General features: G+C 46.0%; 1 protein-coding gene across 1 annotated transcript in view; it reads right to left on the minus strand.

Moving 5' to 3' along the window:
- Window positions 1–877: 877 nt before the first annotated feature.
- Window positions 878–25,111, minus strand: part of BRPF3 (bromodomain and PHD finger containing, 3) — a 35,881-nt gene continuing 11,647 nt past the window's right edge. Inside the window, exons 5-13 of the mRNA XM_011945358.1 lie at window positions 23,357–23,485; window positions 22,746–23,058; window positions 21,715–22,017; window positions 19,371–19,877; window positions 15,909–16,002; window positions 11,686–11,783; window positions 8,268–8,365; window positions 4,575–4,729; window positions 878–3,225 (exon numbers count right to left, since the gene is read on the minus strand). Of these exons, the coding sequence (XP_011800748.1) occupies window positions 3,042–3,225; window positions 4,575–4,729; window positions 8,268–8,365; window positions 11,686–11,783; window positions 15,909–16,002; window positions 19,371–19,877; window positions 21,715–22,017; window positions 22,746–23,058; window positions 23,357–23,485 (1,881 nt within the window). The 3' untranslated portion in view covers window positions 878–3,041. The remainder of the gene's footprint in view (window positions 3,226–4,574; window positions 4,730–8,267; window positions 8,366–11,685; window positions 11,784–15,908; window positions 16,003–19,370; window positions 19,878–21,714; window positions 22,018–22,745; window positions 23,059–23,356; window positions 23,486–25,111) is intronic.

The following is a 25,111-nucleotide window of genomic DNA, read 5'->3' on the forward strand; positions in this document are numbered from 1 at the left end:
CTGCCACAATTTCTCAGCTGGCTGACCTTGGTCTTTTCATTTTGCTGGTCTGTTTTCTTGTCTTTAAAATGAAAACCAGGTAGGCTCAAGGATGCCTTCCAGCTTTAAGAGGAGTGAGGCCTATATTCTCCTGTGTGTGTGTCCCAGCTACCCATCTACAGAATTAAAACAGCAGCAATGAAACAGGAGGTGTGAGCATCCTAGAGTCTCGAGTTCAGCAAGCTTGTAAGTAGGTGCCAGGTGTGTCCAAAGGGTCACTCTCCTTCTGAATGAGGAGCAGAGGCTCCTAAAGGAACATGGCCTCAGGGAAGGCGAGGCATGGGAAGGTAGGACAGACCTTCCAATAGCTACCAGAAGGTGCCAGCGCTGTGCAGGAGGGAAGCAAAGTCAGAGAACATCTTCACACGGCTCCCAGGGGTCCAAGAGATAGACAGAGGCTGGGCATGGTGGCTCACACTTGTAATCCTAGCACTTTGGGAGGCCAAGGCGGGAGGATTGCTTGGGTCCAGGAGTTTGAGACCAGCCTGGGCAACACAGTGAGACTCCATCTCTACTAAAAACAACAAACACAAAATAGCTGGGCATGGTGGCACCTACCTGTAGTCCCAGTTACTGGGGAGGCTGAAGCAGGAGGATCTCTTGAGTCTAGGAAATTGAGGCTGCAGTGAGCTATGATCATGCCACTGCACTCCAGCCTGGGCAAGAGAGACCCTGTCTCAAAAAAAAAAAAAAAAGATACAGCCCTCACTAGCTAGGAAACTGCAACAGCTAAACAACCCCATTCTTAATGGTCCTGGCCTGTTGAAGAGGTGGCTGTAGGGAACAGGAAGAGAAGGGTAGGGGGTAGGTCCCTACTGATTAAAGACAACACAGCAACTACTGCCCATTAGAACATTTATTTCTCAGAGAGAAAATAAGTTTCAGACAGTCATATTATAGTAGGTAAAATTAACTTTTGTATTCTTTACAAGCATAGATTTTTCTCTGTTTATTACCTCTCTTATACCATCTGTTATAAACAATTCTAGAAAGCAAATAAAGTCACTTTCTACAATAAATAGAGCATCGTGTGCTTCACAGCAGACGCGACAGAGACACATAGGCCCCATGCCACAGCAGGATCTGAGCCGTTTCCCGTTCTAAAAGAGCATTTTAAAAAATGAGACTCAGAGAGAGAGACTAAAAGATTCAGAGATTGAAAAATAAAGAGAGACTAAGAAGAGAAAGTGTTGGGGGGAAGAGATAGACATAGAAAGAGAGGGAGAAAGTCCCAAGATCTTACAACACAGGTTTAGACAAAGGTCACAGAGTCCACAGCTGACCAACTACCTGGGGAGAGGGGAAGCACTGGCTCCTTTAAATCAACGACACTGTGTGGCCACACAATGGAGGACTCCAATAATGGAAACTATAGGCCTGAATAATTTAGAACAGTATTTTACAATTATATACACCATGTCCTTCCCTAGCCATATGCTGTATTGTTTTTATTATTATACAAAATCCAAAACCCCATCCTTTTAAGTTATAGTGTTTTGTTGGTTCCCTTTTAAACTCTGGCTCATGTCCCAAATGTATAAGAAGTTGTGGTGGTTGGTTGGTTGTATTTTTAAAAAGTCAAGTGTGTAAAAATGGCAGTGATCTCCCCAGTGACTTTGTTTTGTCCAAAACTCCCCTATGAAAAATTTAAAACAATTAAAAAGAATATCAGGTTAAAAATCAACATGGCAATCAGCGGCCTGCAACTGGCCCTGCAACTTTGGTGCTCAGGAGGTGAAAAGAAATGTCTAGAGAACAGACACTGAAGCCTCTGAAAGTTGTGTTGGTTTGTCAGTCAGCATTCCCCGTTCACATTTTTCCTTCCATTTTTGAGAAGGTGAAGGTGGGGAGGGGGTCGAAGAGAAAGAAGGAAGGAGGCAGAGAGTTTGAAATAAAAGTAATGCATTCCCTGAAGTTGGGAAGTGGGAGTAGCAGAGGCTAGGCAGGGCAGGGCAGAGCGCAGGCCAGGAAGATGTTTGGTGGCAGGCGCCATGCCATCCGGGTGGTGGAGTGAAGCTTAAGACTGCAATTGCAGAAAAAGTCCATGAGGAGAGAAGAGAGGAAAAAAGGGGGAAGAGGGCAGACCCCGCAGATGGGCACAGCTCCATCCCAACCACCCTCGACGTCCACGTGGACAGATGGACACTCGCACACCCAGCCTGACAGGAGCCCACTCTGGAGGCTTGGACCACCTTGTGGCAGCAAAGGAAAACAAGAGGGGACCCGCCTTGACCCAGGGGGCACACTCGCAGAGCTGGGAAGTTGTGTGGACAGCAAAAGGGAAGGTCTGTGGGTGGGCGGTGATGTCCTGGGGGAGGGGGTCACAGGTTGTGGGCTGGCCTCTGTCTGGGCCCTGAGGAGCCTGGCAGAGACACCACCTGGCATAGCAGCTGGCCTCAAGGGGAATGAGACATTAAAGAAAAAGACCAGTGTGGTGACGGTTTCTGTCAGTTTGGCACAAGAGAAAAAGAAAAAGTGAGCAATGGGTGCAGAAGATGTGGGACAGGGAAGAGGTGTGAGAATGGGCGATAAGCAGGAGAGACAGTGAGCTTGGGGAGATTCCCCCTGGGACCCTGGCATATCCACAGCATCTCTGGGATCAGTGTCAGAACCTCACCCGCCCTGAGGTGTAGTTAGTGGGAGTAGGATGGAGGGGGCCAGGCAGCCCCTCAAGAAGGAGCCCAGGACCTCTTGCCATCTGGGTAGGGTCCCTCTCCTAAGTTGGGCCCAAGCCCCACAGCTCTTTCTACTTCTAACTGGTTCTTCAGTAAAAAATCCCCTGAGGGACCTTGGGTGGGAGTTTTTGGCACACAGCAGGCCTGCCAGGAGAACCATGCAATTGGTCAAAACTGGGGCCTTGCCCCTAGTGGGGAGGAAGCCCAGTCCCTGGCCTACCATGAGAGGGGGAAGCTGCCGGCCACACATCTGGCAGGGGCAGAAGAGGCTTCTCTGTGCCCCGCGGGACGGAGGCAGGGCAAGCAGATGTAGGCCCAGCCCCACCCTCACAGGTAGCTGGAAGTGACGAAGGAGTGGGGCCCCCGGACTCTGCTCAGGTGGATCATCGCACGGTCATAGGCCACCTGCACTGACTTGCGGATGCTGGTCTTGCGGCCTTCCAGCATCTTGAGCTTGTCCACGGTGTCTTCCACACCCAAGGGCAGGACTTTGTCCCTTGGAAGCCACTGCCTGAAATGCAAGCACAGTAAGAGGCTGGGCAGTAGTGGGTCTCACAGGGGGCTCCTGTGGCCCCACTTGGCCAGGACCAGCAAAACCAGGTAGAGAGTACAGGGCAGAGGGAAGTAAATTGGGAGACTCCATGCAGGAGGCCACCAAGAACCTAGCAGGTCAGTGCAGCAAGCAGGATATGCAGGAGTAGGGTGGGGGAATGGCATGAAATCAATTTTGCAGCTAGGTCCTTCTCTGGGCCCTCACTCTGTTTGGAGAGTTGTCAGGGTCCATAGGCTAAGAAAGGCCCACCTGCTGCCCTCTGGGGCCAGCTGAGCCACCCTGGAGGGCTCTGAGCCTTGCCTTGCCTTAATTAGGGGGCAATGGCTAGCAAGTACAGCTGATGCCAGGAACTGATAAACTGATCTGTGGTGGGTCCTGCACACTGTGTGTGTGTTTTTAAAGTTTCCCAGGTGAATATAACATGTGGCTAAGAATACAGCCTTTGGAACAAGATCTTGTTTTGTATCTCAGTTCTGGCTACAGGGTCTGGACTTTCTGAGCCTCAATTTCCTCATCTGCAAAATGGATTATGAGGGGACTAATGAAGACTTAAATGAGGATTAAAAGGGATCAGATATATAAAGCAATCTGCATAAGTACATGGAGTAAGCACTCAATGGCAGCTACTATTAGCTAGTTCTCCCTCCTCACTCTATAGAAGCTAAGGTGAAAGCACTCTCTTGCTGGTGCTGAGAGAAACCTTAAGTATTGTAAATCATAAATGAGCAAGTCTCCTGTAGTGGACACTCCACTGGCCAGAACCCCCCTCAGGACAGAAACATGCTTCCCAGAAGCTACTGGAAGTGTTGGAAGCCGACAGGTTCTCATCTGAGTCCCTCACTAGAAATCACCCTCCACCAAGGAAGCCTCTGGCCCAGGCCACACCCCTCCCTCGGGGCAGTGGCATTCAATTACTAGTTGGCACAGGGCAAAAAGGCACAGTCCCAATTCCTGACATCTCTATCTTGTTGAGCCACCCAGCTCCAGATGTGCCCAATGGATGAGGTGAGACAGCAAGTGGGCTGTATTGCAACTTCTACCCAGTGCTGCATCACTCCCACTCCACAGCTCTCCTCAATAAGACTCCTGATGCAAGTCTCGACCTCAGAGTGTTTCCCAGGGAATCTGATCTGCAACACCCCTCAGTTACTATTAACATGGCAAGTACAGGTCTGTTGCTGGCAAGTAATGCCTTCCCCTTCACCTGGGTGGAGACCAGGGTAACTGCATCCATGGCCCCTCTGTGTACCTCACTAGCACAGACCCCTGGCGTGCCCCTCAGCCCCCTCACAGCAGCACCCACTAACCAGGTGCGCTTGTTGTCAAAGAAGAGGACAAGGAAGAGCTTCTCTCCAGCCTCTGCCTGTTTCTGCTCTCCCAGCTTCAGCACGTCCAGCGGGGGGACAGGGATGGGAACGCCATTGTGCAGGAGGCCCTCCCGGGGCATCTTGGGATCGATGATCTGGAGGCAGAATAGAAGATGGGCACTCAGTGAGGGAGGCCAGGGTGAGCAGCGCCCCTGCTGCAGGACCAACTGCTGAAGCACCTACACCAGGGGAGTATCAGGTCTGAGTGGGATATCTTTGATGTGCAGACCAGACAGGCAAACCCCTTCCTCCAATGTCCCTTAGGACAGAAGAATAGAGGTCACTTTTTTTTTTCCTGTCAATTTCCCTTTAGTACCTTTGCAATTCACCTCAAATGCTCAGGGGCCTTCCCCAGGTACCACAGCTATGAAGGCTCTGCATCAGGAAGGCCATCCAGTTGGTTCTAACAAGGTCTCTGGTTACCCACTACCTTTCTGTCTGACTACAATCCTTCCTGATACATGGACCAGATATATTTGTGACACCTCCATGGTAAGATCAAAGAGGAGGCTCAGTGTATAGCTAGAGAATGAGCTTGGAGGTTGATGGAGAGGGGGGATGATGTGGGTGGAAACAAGGGCCACTGGAAGCATTAATCCTTGAGGCAACAAGCTCCACAAGGGCAGCAGCTGGGCCCTTCTTCAAGTTTGCTTCTGGCATCCAGCCCCGCCTTGCCTGGCTCAGAGAAGGCGGGTGCTCAGCAAAATGCCTGGCAGCATCAACACAACAATCAAAATCCAGGTCTAGGGAGCACTTTCAAAGTTTCCAGAGCTCCTAATTATTCACACATCATCTCATTTCAATCTCTTGCTGAAGTCTGCTGACAGGTGTTAGCTGACAGAGGAAAACACCAAGCACAGAAGCAGGATGTAGCTGGCTAAAACCACACTGGGACTAAAACCAGACAAGGCTTGGGCCTCCACAGCCCACTGCCTCCTACGCAGCCCCTGCTTCCAGAGCAGACAGCTAATAGCTCTGGGAGCAAAGACTGGGAACTTACTGAGGAAGCAGCCTTCTCCAGAGACAGAGCAATCTTACTTCCCATATGCTGTCCCACTGGGCCCCTTCTCATAATAAACTGCTCTCATTATTTACCTTTGCATGTCTGCCAATTTCACGACATCCCTCTTAAGATAAGCAGCTGAAAGCAGTTGTTCTGGTTATGCGTTTACTCTAAGGAAGAACCACCTTACCCCACCCACCAGGTGTGTAATTTGATCAAAACTCTCTCTCCCAGCCTGTCTGTCCCTCCTGGGATTGAAGTAAAGAGTCCTAACAAGAACCACCATACAAGCCCGTGTAAGCTTCCTTGATTACCAAACAAGACAGTGAGGCTACTCTGATATGTTTCCTCTTGACTAAGGCATGCTGGTTCCTGCCTCGGAACCCAGGGTGCTTGCAGAGGGTAGATTGTGAAAAATTTCCTGAGGGCAAAAGCAAGGTGGATAAGTCTGCCATCTGAGGAGAGCTTTTGTGTCCCAAAATAATAAATGGTCCATTCATTCAATGAATACTATGCAAATGTAAAACAACATGGTAACAAAGCTTGTGATAAAACTTAACATAAGTGTACATACACTATTATTGCAACTATAATATGAATATGTGAACAATAAATAGAAAGAACGATACAAAATGCTTGGAGTCAACACTAGAATGGTGGGGTTTGTGTTGTTTTTTTCCCCCTGTTTTTCCAAACTTCTATAATGCAGTATATTACTCTTACAAAAAAAAAAGAAAAACTGTTTAAAAGACAAGGAAAAAAACAGACAAGAGCCAGAAAAAATTAAAAACTTTATATCCACTATCTATGGATGAAAATACATACTGAAGAATGCATAGGAAAAAGACTAGGAGAGCATACACCAAAATAAAAACACAGGTTGTGTTCAGGTGGTGGCTGAATTTCTTTAATCATGACAGAAAATGTATAATTAAGAGGGTAATTTAAAAAAAAAAAAGATGAATTTTAGACTAGTGTTTTTGCATTGTGAGGTATTCTGTTTTTTAAATCCAAACCTGTACAGCTTAATCACTTCTTTAATGACTGAGCTGGGAGTCCTGCAGTTTCACTGCTGGCAGGGCAGAGAGCCCTGTGAAGGCAGGCAGCCCCAGGCCCTAACTCTTCAGCTGCTAGATCAGTGTGAATTTTTCCCACCTGCTACTGCTAAGGAGAGTGTAGAGTAGGCAACATAGTTTCCAATATGGCTCCAACAAATTGTATTAATACAACCTCTTTGGACTATGATTTCCTTATCTGACCAAACAGGATCAGAATTCCTCCTCTCCTTATCTTAAAAGGCTGCTGTTAAAGTCACAGATATGAAGGGGCTGGGAGAAACCCAGAGTCCTATATACATGTAAGAGGTTGGTGGGGTAGTTCCCAATCCTGGCTACAGATCATCTAGGATGTTTTCTAAAAAATATTGCTGCCTCAGTCTGGCCTCAGAGAGTCTAATTTGATAGTGCTGGGGTGGAGGTGACTTGATATGGGTATTGTTTTACAATTTTCCCCAGATTATTCTGACATGCCTCAAAGGTTTAGTTAGTATCAGTGGTATCTTCCAGAGCCAGATGGACACTACCTCCCCAACTGAGACAGAGTTCAGAAATAACAATCAAGGTGGCAAAAATTGAATTTTTAGCTGCTGCTACTATGAAAGAAATGAAAAGTTTAATTACTGTTGGTGTGAGTATAAACCAAAATGAACTTCTGGCAACTTGGCAACTTGTATCAGAATTCTGCATAGACTTTGCCCCAAGAAGGGACTCCTAAGAATTCACTGTAAGGAAATAATCATGGATGTGCACAAGGGTAAAGCTACAATGATGTTTATTGCCAACTGTTTATCATAGTGAAAAATTCAAAACAATCTAAGTGACCAACTAGGGAATGGTTAAAATATGGTACATGCATACAACTGAAGAGGATGCAATCATTAAAAGTGATGTTGACAAAGAATGTTTAATGGCATAAGATGTGCATGTTCATGATATGCTGTTAAGTGAAAGGGAGGCTAAAAGCAATATGGTCTCATATATATGCATATTTATACATTTTCTATAAAAGAGTAAGTGGATATACACCCCAAGTTATCCTTGAATAGACAGGACTGTGGATGATTTTGAACTCAGTGGCTCAGAACACAGGCTTTGACATCACACATTTTAAGCCCTGGGCTCAAATTCCAACCCTGTCATTTATTAGCTGAATGACCACAAATCGTCAGTTTTCTTCCTTAGAAAATGGAGTAAGTATTTACATACTTTCCTCAGTATTTCAAGGACTTAGCGTGACAAATATTTAATAAAACGTCTAAGCATTAACAGTAGCTTTAAAGATTCTTTAAAATGGGCCCTGTTACTTTTATGCATAAGGAAATAAATAAATGCTATTAAATGCTATTAAAACTGTAAGAACCCTGGCCTTCATCTGCATACTTTTAGCCTATTTTTAGTGCCCCAAGCTGGGAGCCTTGCTAGTTTGACCCACTCAGGCTGTGGCAAAACCCCCCTCCCTTCTACAGCTAAAGACACTCTGACTCCCACCATACTCTGCTGGCTTAATCCAATCAGATTAGCCCCCAACGCAAGGCAGGGGAGGTAGGAGGGTGGCGTCTGGGGCAGACTCACCAAGGCAGGGTAGGAGGGGTAGCCTCGGCACTTGGCCCACACCAGCTCCAAGGGCTCCAGGTCTCCGCGGTCTTCAAAGGGCAGCAGGAGGCTTCTGCCTGGGGGGTGGGGGAGGGGAGGAGACAGCACCCAAAGGGGACTTGGAATGGTACCCAAAAGGCCTGCCTGTGGCCTCCATTTGACTGGGGCAACCCAGGAATGAGTCACAACATCCCCTCCACCCTTCCTTTTCCCTCTCCTTTCCTTAGAAGTTAGACTGGATCAGGGGTCAGCAAACTAGTTCTGTAAAGGGCCAAATAGTAAATATTTTAGCTTCTGTGGGCAACACGGCCTCTGTTGCAATTACTCAACACTGCTGTTGTTATAGCATGAAAGGAGTCACATACACAATCTATAAATGAATGAGCATGGCTATGTCCCAATAAAACTTTATGTTTTGGACACTGAAATTTGAATTTCATATAATTTTCACGTTATGAAATAATCATTCTTCTTTTGATTTTCTTTTCAATCATTTCAAAACGTAAAAACCATTCTTGGCCCATGGACCATACAAAAATAGGCAATAGGCCATAGTTTACCGACCTCTGAACTAGAACCCCTAAGATGGCTTTCCCTGGAAAAATGTAACTGCTTCAACCTCACAGCCTTAGGGAGAAGGGCCAAAATTCAGCTTGGGCAATGCCATATACTGCTCTCTGCACCTCCCTGAGTGGGGAGTCCTCATGATGGAGGCTTCATGGACAAAGATGCCAGGGAAGACATCCCGGTAAAATTACTTGCTAACTGAGCTCTTTTCTGACAGGGTCACACCTGGCTACCTAGGTCACCTGGATGCACAGCACTTAGCAGAGCTAAGCGGTCTGCAAGTCCTACGCATGTCTTCTTTTGTCAGAACCTGATACTGGGTATTCCTGGGGCAGGCACTACATCTTTTCATCTTACTTTGCTCTGCACTCAATGCACTAGCACATGTGAATGAGTGCTTCACAGATGCTTCTGAACACACAGAAGAACCTCTCTTCCCCTCCCCCCATCTATACACTGGAATGGGCAGGTGACCACACTCAACCAAAGAAAAAAGTCCAAACCTAACAGAATGGAAATTGTAATTTCTAAAGAAATATTACTACCTCACTTTTTTTTTTTTTTTTTTTTTTGAGACGGAGTCTCGCTCTGTCGCCCGGACTGGAGTGCAGTGGCCGGATCTCAGCTCACTGCAAGCTCCGCCTCCCGGCTTTACGCCATTCTCCTGCCTCAGCCTCCCGAGTAGCTGGGACTACAGGCGCCCGCCACCTCGCCCGGCTAGTTTTTGTATTTTTAGTAGAGACGGGGTTTCACTGTGTTAGCCAGGATGGTCTTGATCTCCTGACCTCGTGATCCGCCCGTCTCGGCCTCCCAAAGTGCTGGGATTACAGGCTTGAGCCACCGCGCCCGGCCTACTACCTCACTTTTTAAAAAATTTTATTTATTTATTTTTTGTAGAGATAGGATCTCACTATGTTGCCCAGGCTGGTCTCAAACTCCTGGCTTCAAGCAACCCTCCCACCTTGGCTTCCCAAAGTGCTAGGATTACAGGTGTGAGCTACTGTGCTTAACTCTACTTGTAATTTTAAAAAATGCACTAAAATTATAAGATACTATTTTGCACCTATTGAATCAATAGCAGTAACAATAAAAAGATAAAATCCAATACCAAAGAGGTAGACTGAGTAGAAACTGGTACAATCACATACTACTGATACAACTGCAGACCAAACCCATCCTTATGGAATGTAATTTGGCAGCATGTCTGAAGAGCCATTTAAAAAATGTATGAACCACCTGTTCTAGTAAATTCCTTCTCTGGGAATTTATTCTAAGAAAAATAACTTTCAAGATGAATAAAAGGATTTTAAACAAAAATATGGGTTCACTACATTACATATAATGTTAAAAGCTGGAAACAACCCAAATGCCTAACAATAGAATGGTTAAGTAAATCATAATACATTGTTAGATACATTGTTCCAATAACATGAGATATATAAAGATTATGTGTCAACATGAAGAAAGTACAAAAAAAATTGAAAACAGTAGAATACAAAAGTGCATGTGTTTGGATCAGCATTTTGTTAAAAATGTGCCTAAAATAAACAGAAGGCAACACAGAGAAATGAAGACAATCATGTTACGGTGATGGAACTACGGGAGGTCAATATCCTTTGGCATCATTTTAATAAGCATGTGGTTTTAAAAGTAAGAATAAGATGTCACCACCAGAAGCACAAAGTGTGCCAATCCACTCCTGGCTTTGTGTGAGATGCTGTACAAATTCATCTTGACATGAGCCCGGCCTTTTGGGCACTGACAATTACAGAAAGCAATGAAACACACAGGCATGCATCCATCAACACACATACAAGAAAGAAACTGATGCTAAGGGAAAATAAAGTAGTTGGGTAAAGGAAAGAAGGAAGAGAAACCCTGCAGCCTGTGTGTTAGATGGAAACTTCAAAGACAGGGCATCCAGGGAGCACACACCCCTGTAGAGCAGGGCTGGACAGAGGTGAGCTCAGAGAACAGCCTGCTCTGTACCTGTCCCACCTGAGCACCCACCCCAGGCCTCTCCCCCAGGTCCTGCCCTGCCCTTTATTCCCTTTGTCCAAGGAGACAAGGCCCATAAAACTACAGGGTTATGTATGTGCGAGATTCAGTGATACAGGCTATCACTGATAACGTTTGTGAATGGGGACAGGCAGTATCCATGAAAATTACAAACATACACTTCCTTCAATTCAGTAATTCCACTTCTATGGATAGGCTCCCTATGGATATAAAATTATCTATGCATAAGGTTGCTCACTGCAACACTGGTTATGATAATAAATGAAAACAATCTAAAAGTCCATCTTTGGAGGACTGGCTAAGCAAATGATGGCATTCCTATATAATGGGACACTGGGAAGCCAATAAAAAGCACAGAAGGATTTCCAAGATATATTACTAGCTGGAAAAAAGGAATGGTTTAGAGGAACATGTGCATATTAGGCTTCTCTACTCACTCTTAATTATTCATGCAAGTTTTGGCTTGTATACATATGGATTACCTCTGGAAAGATATAAAAGAAAATGCTAGCAGTTGATGTTCCAGGGAGGGGAGTGCTAGCTTTCATTATACACTCTTTTGTACTTTTTTGATTTTTATTACTATGGGCATGTATAACCTATTCAAATTTAAGATGCAATTAAAAGAAAAAAAAAAAAAAAAGAGTATGATTGGCCTGGGAGAGGGCCATCTCCCTGCCCAAGGGCCCAAGAGTTTGGGGGAGCTCAGGGACTGGCTGCCTGGTACAGAGCCCCAGCAGTGCAGCAGCCTGAAGAGCTGGCTCCTCAGAAGGCCTGGCCCCCTCAGCTCTGCCTGAACACTGCTCCTCACCTGAGCCATTGTAGTCAGAGTCTCCATTCACACCTTCCAGGAAGGGCACTCGAGACAGGGCTGGCTTCCCACGGCTGCGTTTGGGGGGCGTCAGACCACTGCACACAGAGCAGGGAGAGAGGGGTGAAATGAGCAATTTCAATGACTAAAACGCCCACTCCCCTTCTCCCTTCTCCCCTCTCTGACAGGAGTGGAGCTACAAAAACTCTTCAGGGAGGACAGTTCTCATCTTCCCCTAAAAACTCACACTAACCCGTGTTTTCGACTGCAAAGTTCCCATGAGGTTTTGAGGAACCATTTCATCTACATGGAAGGACTGAACCTGGAAGGAGTTGCTCGTTCCCTGCTCAGGAACCCTGGACTTCATCCAAAGGAAAGGTCACACCAGTCATCTGTCAATCCTTCCAGAGTCTAAGCAGCCTTGCCATGACAGGGGCCATCTTACATCTGCCCAGAATTCTTTGCTCTGGTTCACATTGCGTCTTCTTTAGAAACCAATTTATTTTTGAGATTCAAAAATTTGCCTCTTTGCCAAATTTTCTAAAGTGGACATGTCATACTTCCTTAATTAGAAAAGACATTTTTAAATTGGAAAAAAAATGCACTTCTCACTTCCAAATGGTTTATGTGTGAAGTTTTTCTTGGATAGAGAGAAGTGGATTTTTTAAAGTAAAAAGTGGGCTGGGTGTGGTGGCTCACGCCTGTAATCCCAGCACTTTGGGAGGCCGAGCTGGGCAGATCAGGAGGTCAGAAGATCAAGACCATCCTGGCCAACATGGTGAAACCTAATCTCTACTAAAAATACAAAAATTAGCTGGCCGTGGTGGCACGTGCCTGTACTCCCAGCTACTTAGGAGGCTGAGGCAGGAGAATCACTTGAACCTGGAGGTTGGAGGTTCCAGTGACCCAAGATCGCACCACTGTACTCCAGCCTGGCGACAGAGCGAGACTCCATCTCAAAAAAAAAAATTTTTTTTCATGGCTATTTCAAACAGGCAAAATATATATTACACAAAGACTAAAAAGTGATAAGCAAAAATTAGAATAGCAATACCAAAGCAATGTTATAACTGAAGCCCACCCATGCATCAGTATTTTCAAATTGTTCCCCATGCAGTTCTAATGTACACCATAGCTTCTGGGCAAAAATGATATGGCTAGGGCTTTTTTCCATCCAAACTTCAAAAAATATTACTCCTATATAACTTTAATTTTTTTTACTAATAAAATGCTTAAAGAATAGGTCGTCAATCTGCAGAAAAGCAGAAATGCTTCAAGAAACCCCTGGTGGGATAAGAAGCAGCCAGGAGGAGGGACTGGTTGGAGAGTAGGGTACTCCTGTTTTACTGAATCAGAACTGACTTTATCAGGACTGTATGCTAAGAAAACTTTGCTTAACCAAAACCCAATGAATCATAATTTTTCAGTAACCAGTAATTAAGTTGGTAGTTTTTATTGCTAGTCAAACTAGGAACTGTTTGGGAAAAAACAAAAAATACCCAGTTTACATTTAGGATTTAGTTCCCACTTACCCTACAAAAATCTGCCAACATATTAGAGACATTGAGGCCTTGTACAAATGTAAAGTGCTAGTAATTTTATCAGGAAAGCCTCTCAAAGTTCACATCAAGATGAGAAAAAGAAAAACAAATCAAAGTTCACATCAAGAATCTGGGGAGACATCTTCAAATACAACAGAAGAGAGCACAGTTAAGAAATTAAACTCTTGGAGCCTATCTGGGTTCAAAACCCAGCTCTTGTTAACAGTTCTGTAACCTTCAGCAAGTTACATAACTTCTCTGAGGCTTACACTCTCCATGTGTTGTTGTAAAGATTAATGAATGAACACACATAAAGCTCTCAGTACAGCACATAACATGCATTCAATAAATAGCAGCTGTAGTTATTGTCATACGAAGGGTAGTAAATTTTAATGTCTTACTTAAAGTATTACAAACTAATACTGTATTATAGGATGATGAGCTCTCAGAAGGATGAGCTCAATAAAATAGGATGCAACACCAAAAATAGGTCTGTATGTTCCTGATTTGTAGAAAAAAGCACAACTGACTCAATCATGGCCTGCATTTCAACCCTTTCTCCAAGTTACCCAGGCCTAAGGAGACAACCCAACCTACAATTATCTTGTTTACTGATTTAACATCCATATCCATGAGAACAGACACCTTAGAAGATAATCTTCATGACAACAGGCACCTTAGTGCTTAGAACAGTACCTGGCACACAGTAGGTGTTCAGTTATCAATATTTGAATGAGTGACCTATAGAAAGCACGTGTAGCACCAACCTGCTCAGAAAATCGTCAGAAAAGATAAACCAAGGGGCAAGTGAAAAAGGAGGTGTGGGGGATGGGTTAGTGACCAGTTCTTTCAAGATTATTTCTAATTCTGGGATTATATGATTCTGGTCTAATAAATAAGGTCTTCCCTTATGTACTTACTACCACAGTATGGGGGGAAAAAGAAAAACAACGCCTGCAGTTGAAGCCCTTGAATCTCCAATTTTAAACCCTGAAATATTAATACACACTTCCTCCAAGGAGCCCCAGATAAATCAAGGGCATTGCACTGGAGTTCTGCAGAAAGGCAAACACGCCACCTGAATCAGCAGGCTAACCAGAGCCTGGCCTTGCTTGCTCTTATGGCTCATAGCTGAAAAGAATGCCCTTCATAGAAGAAGGGGCCAACACACATTCCACATTTAGTCAAAAGCTAAAAAAGGATAGTTTGATGGGTCCAATCCTACCCTGACCCCAATAAATTGGGCTTCCAGGTACCTTATCTTTGAAGGGAGTCAGGAACTTCAACCCAGGGCCAGGCCAGAAGCATCCTGTAAGATTATGAAATTTCTTTCTCTTTCCTGTGCCTGATAACTTTTTTCCATCTATTTTCCCTATATCTCTGGAGGCTGCAATAGGAAGCTAGGGCAACTTTGAGGGTTGGCTAGGGGTAGGGGAATCGCAAAGAAACCACAGCAGGGAACCAGTCCAGGCCAACGAGTAGCTGGGGACCCCCTCAGCCCTACCAGTAGTCCCACAGCCCAGGCAGACTGAATGCCTAAAAGAACACATGCCCAGTCTGCCTTGGAAGCACTTCAAACACAAAGACATAGTCTTCTGGTGCTGCCCTGGGACCTTTCCTCCCCTACTCTGAACCTAAGATCCATTCAGCAGTCATGTGGTGGGGTCATGACATTAGCCTTCAGGACAAGTCACTTTTCCTTTGTGGCACAAAGGGTTTCTCATTTCTAAGAGTACCCCCCGCCCTGGTGTCTTGCAGAACACAGAACACAGAACACAGAACAGGGGCTCCATAAACTCTTGGGCCTGGAATAAACTTTAAGATTCTGGTCTGAGAAATCCTCCCTTCAGATAAAAGAATGGGAAGAAGTCCATCCCTTTTCAGCTCAAGGATAGTAGAAGAGCTTTGGGGCCTTTGTCTGAATAAAACAGGCCAGACACGGTGGCTCACACCTGTAATTCCAGCACTTTGGGAGGCTGTGGCAGGCAGATCACTTGAGGTCAGGAGTTCAAGACCAGCCTGGCCAACATGGTGAAACCTCATCTCTACTAAAAATACAAAAATTAGTTGGGCATGGTGGCATGTGCCTGTACTCCCAGCTGTTCAGGAGGCTGAGGCAGGAGAATCACTTGAACCCAGGAGGCGGAGGTTGCGGTGAGCCAAGATCGGGCCACTCCACTCCAACCTGGGCGGCAGAGCAAGAGTCCATCTCAAAAGAAAAAAAAAAAAAGGCAATTCTAAATTTCCTACTTGGTCATTTCATATACCTACACCACACCTCTATAAAGAGGCAATGACACCCCAAAAGGCAAAGAGCAAAACCAAGTCTTTAACAGGCTGGGTTGTCTAAGTATGTGTATAGGGGCAGCAGGGGACTTTGGCTCAAATGTTAATTTCACTGAGCAATACGAGATTTAGCTTTCCCTATCCTCTAGAGTCCAAATTCAGTCTCACAAACCCTGTAAAGCATCAGCACTACTCTTCCTCTCAGATCAGACCTGAGAGTCAAGGGTCACCCTGTTTCCTAGGAACTCCCAGAGCTACAGATAAGAGGCCTCAGGAAATAGCAGGAGTGGGGGGAGAGAAAAAGGTAAGCAGGAAGAGGTTCAACCTGTAGCTGAATGGAGAGTAAAAGGAGGGGTGGCAGAGCTGCTGACAAAGCTTTGGGAAATGTGTTCTTACCTGCAAGCTTCAAATGCCAGTCCACCACTGAGACCCAAACTACATTCCGAGTCAGACCCGCTTTCAGTGTGTTTTCCAAAGCCGTTGGTCATGCCTGCCAAGGACACACACAGTGAGTCTGAGTGCAGAAATCCCCCTTCCCAACACATGCTACAGGGTGAGACAGCCACCTCAGGAGGGCTCAGTGAGGAGTGGAGAGGATGGCTATTCCTTTCCCTGTGAGAAATGGGTCTTGGGTGATAAAGAAGATATGATCAAGACAAAAGTCTGGGGGGAAATATTGCTGGCTAGGGCAAGGAGCAGACACTGCAATTTCCTTCCCATCCTTCTGCTTTTACTTTAAGGAAACCATAGCACACAGCTCACTCAGCTACTGTCATTCGGCTACACAGGGAGATACTAAGACGTCTCCCACCCTGGCTGGCTCACAAGTCCCTGGATTTGCTTCTAATTTCAAATCTCAATTATCAGGTAATCTTCTCTGCCTTTTTCAGGAGCCCACCCACCTTGCCTCTTCAGATAAACACTCACATAACCTATGCATCACATAGCTGGCAATAGCTAGTTTGATTCTTTGGGGGTCGTGTCAAGAGAGACTAGAGAAGGATAAGGGCCCTTTGTCAACCACACCCTGAGATTCCTTGCAGGGCTAATCCAAATTGAGGATGGGGGTACTCTTCAGCAGAACTAAAGCAGCCCAGAACTTCCTGGGAGGGAGAGTCAGAACCTGGAGTTCTAGCCTGGGCTCTGAAACACAGGTTCCTTTTCTCTTTCTTTGAGGTCTCTTGACCCTCCTTTCGTGAAGTGAAGATAATACCTTACTTACTTACTATTCAGTATATATGAGAGAAGGTCTGTTTACAGTGGGGAGTCCTTCAGAGGCGAATGAAGGCTGTTTGGTCATCCCAGGTATGTGACCTTGAAGTGAAGGCTTCTACTCTCCTATCTATCCACATTTATTTTTCTGTTTTTTGAGATAGGGTCTCGCTGTTGCCCAGGCTGGAGTGCAGTGGTGTAAACAAGGCTCACTGGGGCCTCAATAGCCTGGGTTCCAGTGATCCCCTGCCTCAACTTCCTGAGTAGCTGTGACCACAGGCATGCACCCTATGCCCAGGTAACTTTTTAACTTTGTAGAAACCAGGTCTTGCCATATTGCTCAGGCTGGTCTCGAGCTCCTGGGCTCAAGTAATCCTTCTGCCTCAGCCTCCCAAAGTGCTGGGATTACAGGCATGAGCCACTGTGCCTGGCCTTTATCTAATTGCCAACCACACTAAAAGTCCTATAATTCTAACAGCTGAGCCAAGAGGTGTGCAGAGATGGACCAGGCACCTGATTTGAAAGCTGTAAATTACAGACACCTTAACTAGAAAACTGTGAGGCAAGTCCCTTCTATAAGAGCAGGTGTCTGAGCCACAATGTCTATCCTGTGACCTGGCTCTGCTTCTAACATTATTACCACAATTTAAATCACTGAAGCCATCTGTGTCTTGGGTGCCTCACTTACGAAGGATCAACACCTCTTTTTGTGAGATTCAACTAAGGTTGTATAGAAGTATTCCTGAGTGCCAGGCAACTGGGATGGTGAGAGAGAGACAGGATTCTAGCAGTACCTCCAAGCAACAGGCCCCCTCAGGTTGGATGGGCCTCATGTACAGAGCTACTTCCCAATAGCAGGCTCTCTCATTCTTTTAATGCAGTGTTCTCAGCACTGTATGGCTAAGCCTGATTCAGCTGAGAGGATGACAGTAACTGCTACCATCTACTGCTATATGCCAAGTGCTTTATAAAGGGCATTTCTAGTTCTTAGAACCCTGCAAGGTAGGTATCAGAAACCCCCTATTAGGAATAAGGAAACAGGCTCAGAGAAGTTAACTAATTTTCCTGTGGTTACACAGCCAGTAAGAAATTGGGGATTTGAGCGCAGGTATGCCTAACTCCAGGCCTTAGGCTCTTGCCTCTATATACCAACTTACTCCCCTGACACAGAAAAGTTTTGGCCAGATGAGATGGGAAGGTATTGTTGAAAACAAAATGTTAGGCAAGAGGACAGAAAAGCAAGAGCTGGCCACACAGTCCAAAGTCACCACATAAAAGTACATGAGGGACACAAAGAGCAAAAGCCAAGAGCAGCCCTCCCTGCCAAGAAAGTGGGTCTTCCCTAACCCAGCAAGACCTAAGTAACCTGCCCGGCTTCAAAGTCCTTCACATTCAGTCCCATCTTACGCATCCAGTCTTGGCTCCTCATGCTCTGGGAAGCCCCCCTCTAAGCTGTCCCTCACAGAGATTCTGTCCTCCTTGTTCCCACACACCCAGGCCTGAGGCCTTCATAACCATTCCTTGCCAGTCTGCCCTCATCCCACAGGGCCAGCTCAGGCCAACTCCTACAGCTCAAATTCCCTGAACACCTCTAGCAATGCTACCTCTCACCTGACAAATAACAACATACTGTTCACCACTGTGATTTCTCTACATTTTGAGAGACTCATTTGCCCAATGGCCTGTGAACCTTCCAGAGCTGGAATTAGGCCTGACTTATTTTATTACTTCCCCATACCTACGCATGACTAGCTCTTGCTCTTGCTGGATGTATATCAAGAACACTTTAGGTGGGGCACGGTGGCTCAGGCCTGTAATCCCATCACTTTGGGAGGCTGAGGCAGGTAAATCACTTGGGGTAAGGTGACCAGCCTGGCCAACAGGTGAAACCCTATCTCCACTAAAAAAAAAAAAAAAAAAAAAAAATTCTCTTTAGTAATGGAACCTCCATTACCTACCTCTATCACCACCTCACCCCACTCCACCCCCTCTGCTGCAGCCAAACTGGTTCCCTCACTGTTCCTCAGACATGTAGGCATGTTCCCACCTCCATGGCCTATGTACTTTCTAGTCTATCTTTTTGGAATGTTCTTCCCCTAGACATACAAATAGCTCATGCCTTCAATTCCTTCAGATCTTTACTCAAACGTTACCTCCCTAGAAGACCTGGCCACCCTAAGACCACCCTAGCATTCCTTCCCTGCTAGATCTTTCTCCAAAGCTTCTAATACAAGATACAGTTTACTCATTTGCTTTTAATGTATTCCCCCATAAGAGAGGAGATTTTTGTCTGTTTTGCTCATTGATTTTTTCTCCCAATGCCTAGAACGGTGCCTGACACAAATATTTGATGAATGAACTGAAATGAAGGTAGGAATCATTTTAATTTATACAACATTGCTTTACCCTCAGGGCCAATGAGAGTCTTAGACACAATTTGGCTCTCTGGAAAATACCTGCTCAAAGCCTATTTCCCCTGGCTGCTACTCACATGCCAGGCCCAACTGTGAGCTATGGTGCCCTCAATGCTACTATTGCTGTCCAATGGGGCCATTAGAGAGATGGCCAATTGGGGAAGGTGCTGATTGGCAAGGCAAAGCAGAAAAGCAGATGCGAAGTATCAAGAGAAGTCACAGGCAGGGTCACCTGTCTCTTCCTCCTGCTGGGGGGACCTCTCCCCTTCGCTCTCACTACAGCTCCCGCTCCTTGGCCGCTTCCGGGAGTGGCGCTCATCCTCGATGCTGGCTGGAGAGGCAGGAGAGCCTGCCACACCATGGTCCTCGCCATTCTCCAGGGCCCTGTCTGGGCTTCTCTGTAGCTTAACCCCATTCTTGGCCTTCTTGAAGAGGACTGATGTGCGGCGACCCACACCACTAAGTGGGGTACCGCCTGGGGTGTCAGGGGTCATGAGGGATAGTCTGTTGATGCCATTGTCACTGAGCAAGCGTTGCAAAGGCTCACTCCCTAGCTGCAGCGGTGATTTTTCCAAGAGCTCAACTTCTTCCACCTTTCTGGGCTTTAGGAACCGGCTTGGAGGTTTGCTATCATTGATGGGTTTCAGAGTTGGGGGCTCCGGCGGGGATTCTTGCTCAGACAAGGAAGGTGCAGGCCCAGTGGGCTCCAGGGTTGGTGGAGGAGGCAGTTTGGAGTCATCTATTAGAAAAAAAGAGAACCTGCTTGAACATTTTAGAAAGAGTCTGCTCCTACAGGCTAGATACTGACACTGATAACCAAGGACCAAAAGCATGGGCTGTTATAAGGCTTGAGATGCATTCAAGGTTTTAGATCTAAAGCAAAGAGAAAGGAGGATTAGGTTTTTTTTTTTTCAGAGACAGGATCTTGCTCTGTTGACCAGGCTGGAGTGCAATGGTCTGATCACAGCGCACTGCAACTGCAAACTCCTGGGCTCAAGTGATGATCCTGCCTCAGCCTCCAAAGTAGCTAGATCTACAAATACACACCACCACGCCTGGCTAATTTTTTAAAAAAATTTTTGTAGAAACAGAGTCTTAGTATGTTGCCCAGGCTGGTCTCAAACTCCTGGCCTCAAACAATCCCCCTGCCTCTGCCTCCCAAAGTGCTGGGATCACAGCGATGAGCCACTGTACCCATCCCCAGGAGAAATAAGTTTTATCTACACTAGCAGTTCTCAACCCTGGCTGTGTATAAGAATCACACAGGAAGTTTCTTAAAAATTCCAATGCCTAGGCTCCATCCCATACCAACTGAAACCAAGTTTGTAAAGATAGGCTATTTGTTTTTTAAAGCTTACCAGGTGAGTCTAATGAAGTGAGGATTGCAAACCATTGCTCTACACCCAAGAAAGTCACATGCTTAATCAATAAATAGGTAAGTCTCAGCTTGACAGATTAGGTATCTACAATTCTCACTGGACTCAAGAGTTTTCTCATCTGTCAATCGATTTTATTTCACATCACCCAAGTGACAGCAAGTACAGCATGCAGAAAAAGTTCAAAAATGTGAAAAACAGAGACCAAGTAAGTTAAATCAGTGGTTGCCAAACATGTCTGCTCACCTACCACCTTGAAACTTTTAAAAATTTAAAAGTTTAAAAAACTTTTAAAAATTTAAAAGTTTAAAAAACTTTTAAAAATTTTAAAAATGGGGACATGATCTCTCAACCATGTCCCCATTCTCTGCCAACCTAAAATAAAATGGGCTGTTACCTACGATTTGGGCCCCTATACATTGAAAGTAACTTCCAACCTTTTGAACTGTGTGTGTGACAGGCTCTCCCAACCTGTAGGCTCAGATCCGAAGGCAGGTATGAGGGAGACAATTCCATCCCCAGTGAAGGGGAAGAATGAGAAGCAGCTTAGCTTATAACGTTCCTGGGTTTCTGAGAATCACTTCCCCAGCTGTCTTTTCTTCTTTTTTGTCTTTTCTCAAGATTAAGAAAATCTGTGGAAACCAACTATCTTTTATAGTCTGGCCTCTCTACTTGAGATGGGCCTATAGATTCAGCCAAATGGGGTAAAAACCATGAGGTGGCTCAAAAGCCCGGGGTCTTTCCTTCTCTGCTATCCCCTCACACCCCAGTATAACCTGCTCTAAGAGTCTCTCCACATGATGATACAAGGTAGGCTGATATTTAACTGGTATGTACAATACGGCTGTATCAGGTGCAAAATACTGACATATTTAATTGGCTAATAAACAGCTGCTGGGCTGCAGCACCGGAAACTCCCCACAATCCAGCAACTAAATATCCACATCAGAGGCCTTTGGGAGCCCACTCCAATACAACAGCCAACATTTACTGAGATGGATAAATTTTGGTCTCTATTGATTATTAAATATTTTGAACATCATCCCTGCGTATACATGGAAATGTGACCCTTCCAAGGGCTTTTGCTTGCCCATAAGTGTCAGATCTAAACTCAGAAAGGACACCCCATTATTAGATTTCAGCTTAGCCTTCATCCCTCTTTACCCTCCAACCCCCTGCCTGCCTGGGACTATCTCTCACCTCTGTCCCCATCGTCTTCTGGCTCCTCCTGCAAGGCCTGCTCCAGCACAGCTGCATCCCCCTGGGGCCCTGCTGGCAGCTCCCCATTGGATACTGTCTTGTTCAGTGATGGTGGCTGTGGTGGTGGTGGCTGTGCCAGCTTCTGCCGAAGGGCATTGATCTCCCGGCGTAGCAGGCGGACACGGCGGGTGCGGGCCCCACTGGACCGCATGGCGCTCACCAGGTCCAGTTTCTCCAGCAGCTCCTTCAGCTGCACCTCTGGGGACAAATGGGCCCGGTTCTCTGGGATGAGGATGTTGTCCACTGCCAGGGAGAAGGGAGGACAGAAGGGGCTGAGGACCTGCCCAGCACAGGGCAAGAGAAAGGGGCCGAATCCTTCGGATGCAAAACTCTCTCTTGGAATGCCTGGGCCAGCAGCTTCCAACAGCGTCACTGTGGGCCTTGGCCCTGCAACACCACTGCCCAGAAGGCAGCCACAGGGACAAGGTCAGAATCTGGGAAACATCTGCAGGAAGCAGTTCACAGTCATGATTATGGGCTCCATGGAGCAGGCATGAGGCAGCTTGGCAATACCCTGGCCTGAGTGACTGGCTGCTGCCATCGAGAAGCAGAGAGCAGGGACAGGCAGCGTGTGGGGCTCAGAGGCAATTCCATTTTTCTGGTCCTCCACCTGCAATCTTCTGAATGAGCCAGACACACACCAGCAATGCACTCTCCCTGTCCCATGCTCCAATGCCATACAGAGGGGATCCAAGAAAGGAAGACCTCTGATGAGGCTTTAAGCTTTTCAAACAGACCACTAGTACCTGATTCCCCTTTTCTACCACTTAAGAAGTGCTGAGTGCATTAGTTAAACTTTAACCCTTAGAACTATTCTAGCCACAAAGGTATACCTCAGTCTGTGCTCACCCTCAGCTTTGCTCCTGGAGTCTACCTATAGCCCCAAAGACCACCCTGATCCCTCACTCTGTAGACTCTGGTCCTGTGCCTCCTCCTGGCCCCTCTCCTCCCCACCCATCCAGGCCTCTCACCGTCTTCCCAGGAGAAGCGGTAAAAGTCTTCCAATTTGGGTGACTCGGGCAGGTGAGTGCCCCTCTCGGGGTCATAGCCGATGTTCTCTGCCTGCCGCCGGGCATGCCGAAGGATGGCCCCTCCCAGGTCCCGCAGGCGGACAGCTGCTCGGTGGAAAATTGTGTCTTTAGCATTATACTTCATGCAGTTGGTAACTATAAGGTTAAAGTCCTCCTCAAACTCCTCCAAGGTGCGGTACAGGTGGGACTCCAGCTTCCGCCTCATAGTAGAAAAATCCATTGGCTTGGATATGAATTCCAGGTAATCTGGAACCTAAACATATAAAACCTGTACAATTACAACAACCATTTACTAGCCAAACAGGCACACCCTTCACCAATAGTCTTGGCCTCCTTGGTTTCTGATTGGCCAAGCCAGGCTAACTCAGAGTCCTATGGTCCTGGCCCACCCTGGCCTGCTGACCCCTCATCAAGGGCAAGTCTACTAGCTTCGCCAGACCCACCCTCCTACCCCTGGTTTTGTACACCCTGTGGCCCAACTCCTTCCTACCCTACTCAGACCCTGTTCCAGTTCAGGAAGAATTTACTACTTGGAAAGTGGGGGAACTTGCCTCACTCAAGTTGACTGGTTCTGCGAAGATGTGTGCAGGATCCTTCTCCTGCAGCAGGTCCAGTGTTGTCCTCAACAGAACATTGAATGGCATCAACTCCAGCTCCATGGCAGCCTGCTGGACTTTGACCTGTGGGGAAGGTGGGGTGAGATCAGATCAGGACATCCCCTGCAAAACTGTGCTGAAACTTTTTCGTGATAGCTTGACTTTTACCAATCATGTACAACAAATTTTCATAGAATATTAAGCTGACCAGTATGAGGAGCTATCACCCAACCGTCAGCCTAGGAATAATGATACCAACAGCTACTATCTTATGATTGTTTCGTATGTACCAAACACCATACTAAAATTTACAGTAACAATAATAATTATCATTACAATTACAATAATTAACACTTACTTACTTAATATAGCCCTTACTAAATGCCAGGTAATGTTCTAAGCATTTTATGTAAAATAAATGAGTATATGAGGTAGGAACAGATGAGGTATTTTACAAAGAGGAAACTAAGGCACAGAATGACTAAGTAACGGGCCTAAAGTCATAGCTAATAAGGAACGGAGTTGGAATTCAGTACCAGACAGCGGTTCCACAGTAAGTGCTCTTGACCATTATGCCACACTAACTCTGTACTTGTATTACCTCTATTAATCATCACGATAACCCTGAAACAGAAATTATTATCCCCATTTTACAAATATAGATCAGAACAAGGATCACTAAGGACTCAAAGAAAAAAATACAAATTAAAAAAATATATATATGGAATCTGAGGATTAGAGAGAGCATGATGCAAGAGTTATTAGTCTAAGGTTATCTGGCTAGAAAAGAATAGAGATAGGATTTGAACCCAAGTCTGACTAGTCCAAGGGACACGATGATGTAAAATGTGCTTGAACCAGAATTTCCCATTCAGTGTGCTGAGATACTGACTCCATCAGCCCTTGGAGCATCTGGGTCAGCATGGGGTCACCAGGGCCTCCAGGCTTGCCCCCACAAGTGGCAAGTAGCTTCATATATTTACAGTAGTATGCTGTACAAATGCTATTTTCTACATATGCCCTAATGTGAAAAGTTGGGAAGCCACAAATTAAGACTATAGAAAATTCCCAACTTTTGGCTATATCAAAACAGGCCTGCCTACTTCCTCAGGACCAGGGCTTTTTCTCTCTCTCATTTCTCTGAACCAGAGATGAGATAAGAAGTTCAGCTGTGGGATCATGCCTGGGATAGCACAGACATTTTGAACCCTTGAAGAAGGTCCTGAGATGTCCTCCATGGCCATCCATGGTAAATATGGCATAAGCTGCCCAGGCTATGAGGAGGAAACTCAGGCTACTGGCCTGCTAGAAAAGGAGTTGTGCTAAGGCTGAACAATGAATTAGAATTTGGAGAAAGAGAAAGAAACATCTTTTTTCCCCCCTTTTTATGGAGAACAGGTCTTGCTTGTTGCCCAGGTTCATCTCAAACTCCTGGACTCAACCTATCCTCCTGCCTCTGCTTCCCTAAGTGCTGGGATTACAGGCATGAGCCACTGTGTCCGGCAAGAAAGGAACATCTTTAACCCGGGCCTCTGAAGCATGTGAGTGACAGCTGCTATTCGTAGACCAGAGAGAACAGTTTTGGCTTTTCATTTACTCAATTAATAGTATTTGTGCCGGGCACGGTGGCTCAAGCCTGTAATCCCAGCACTTTGGGAGGCCGAGATGGGCGGATCACGAGGTCAGGAGATCGAGACCATCCTGGCTAAC

Source organism: Colobus angolensis, unplaced genomic scaffold (assembly GCF_000951035.1).
Source record: "Colobus angolensis palliatus isolate OR3802 unplaced genomic scaffold, Cang.pa_1.0 Scaffold24, whole genome shotgun sequence".
NCBI classification, from domain to species: Eukaryota; Metazoa; Chordata; class Mammalia; order Primates; family Cercopithecidae; genus Colobus; species Colobus angolensis.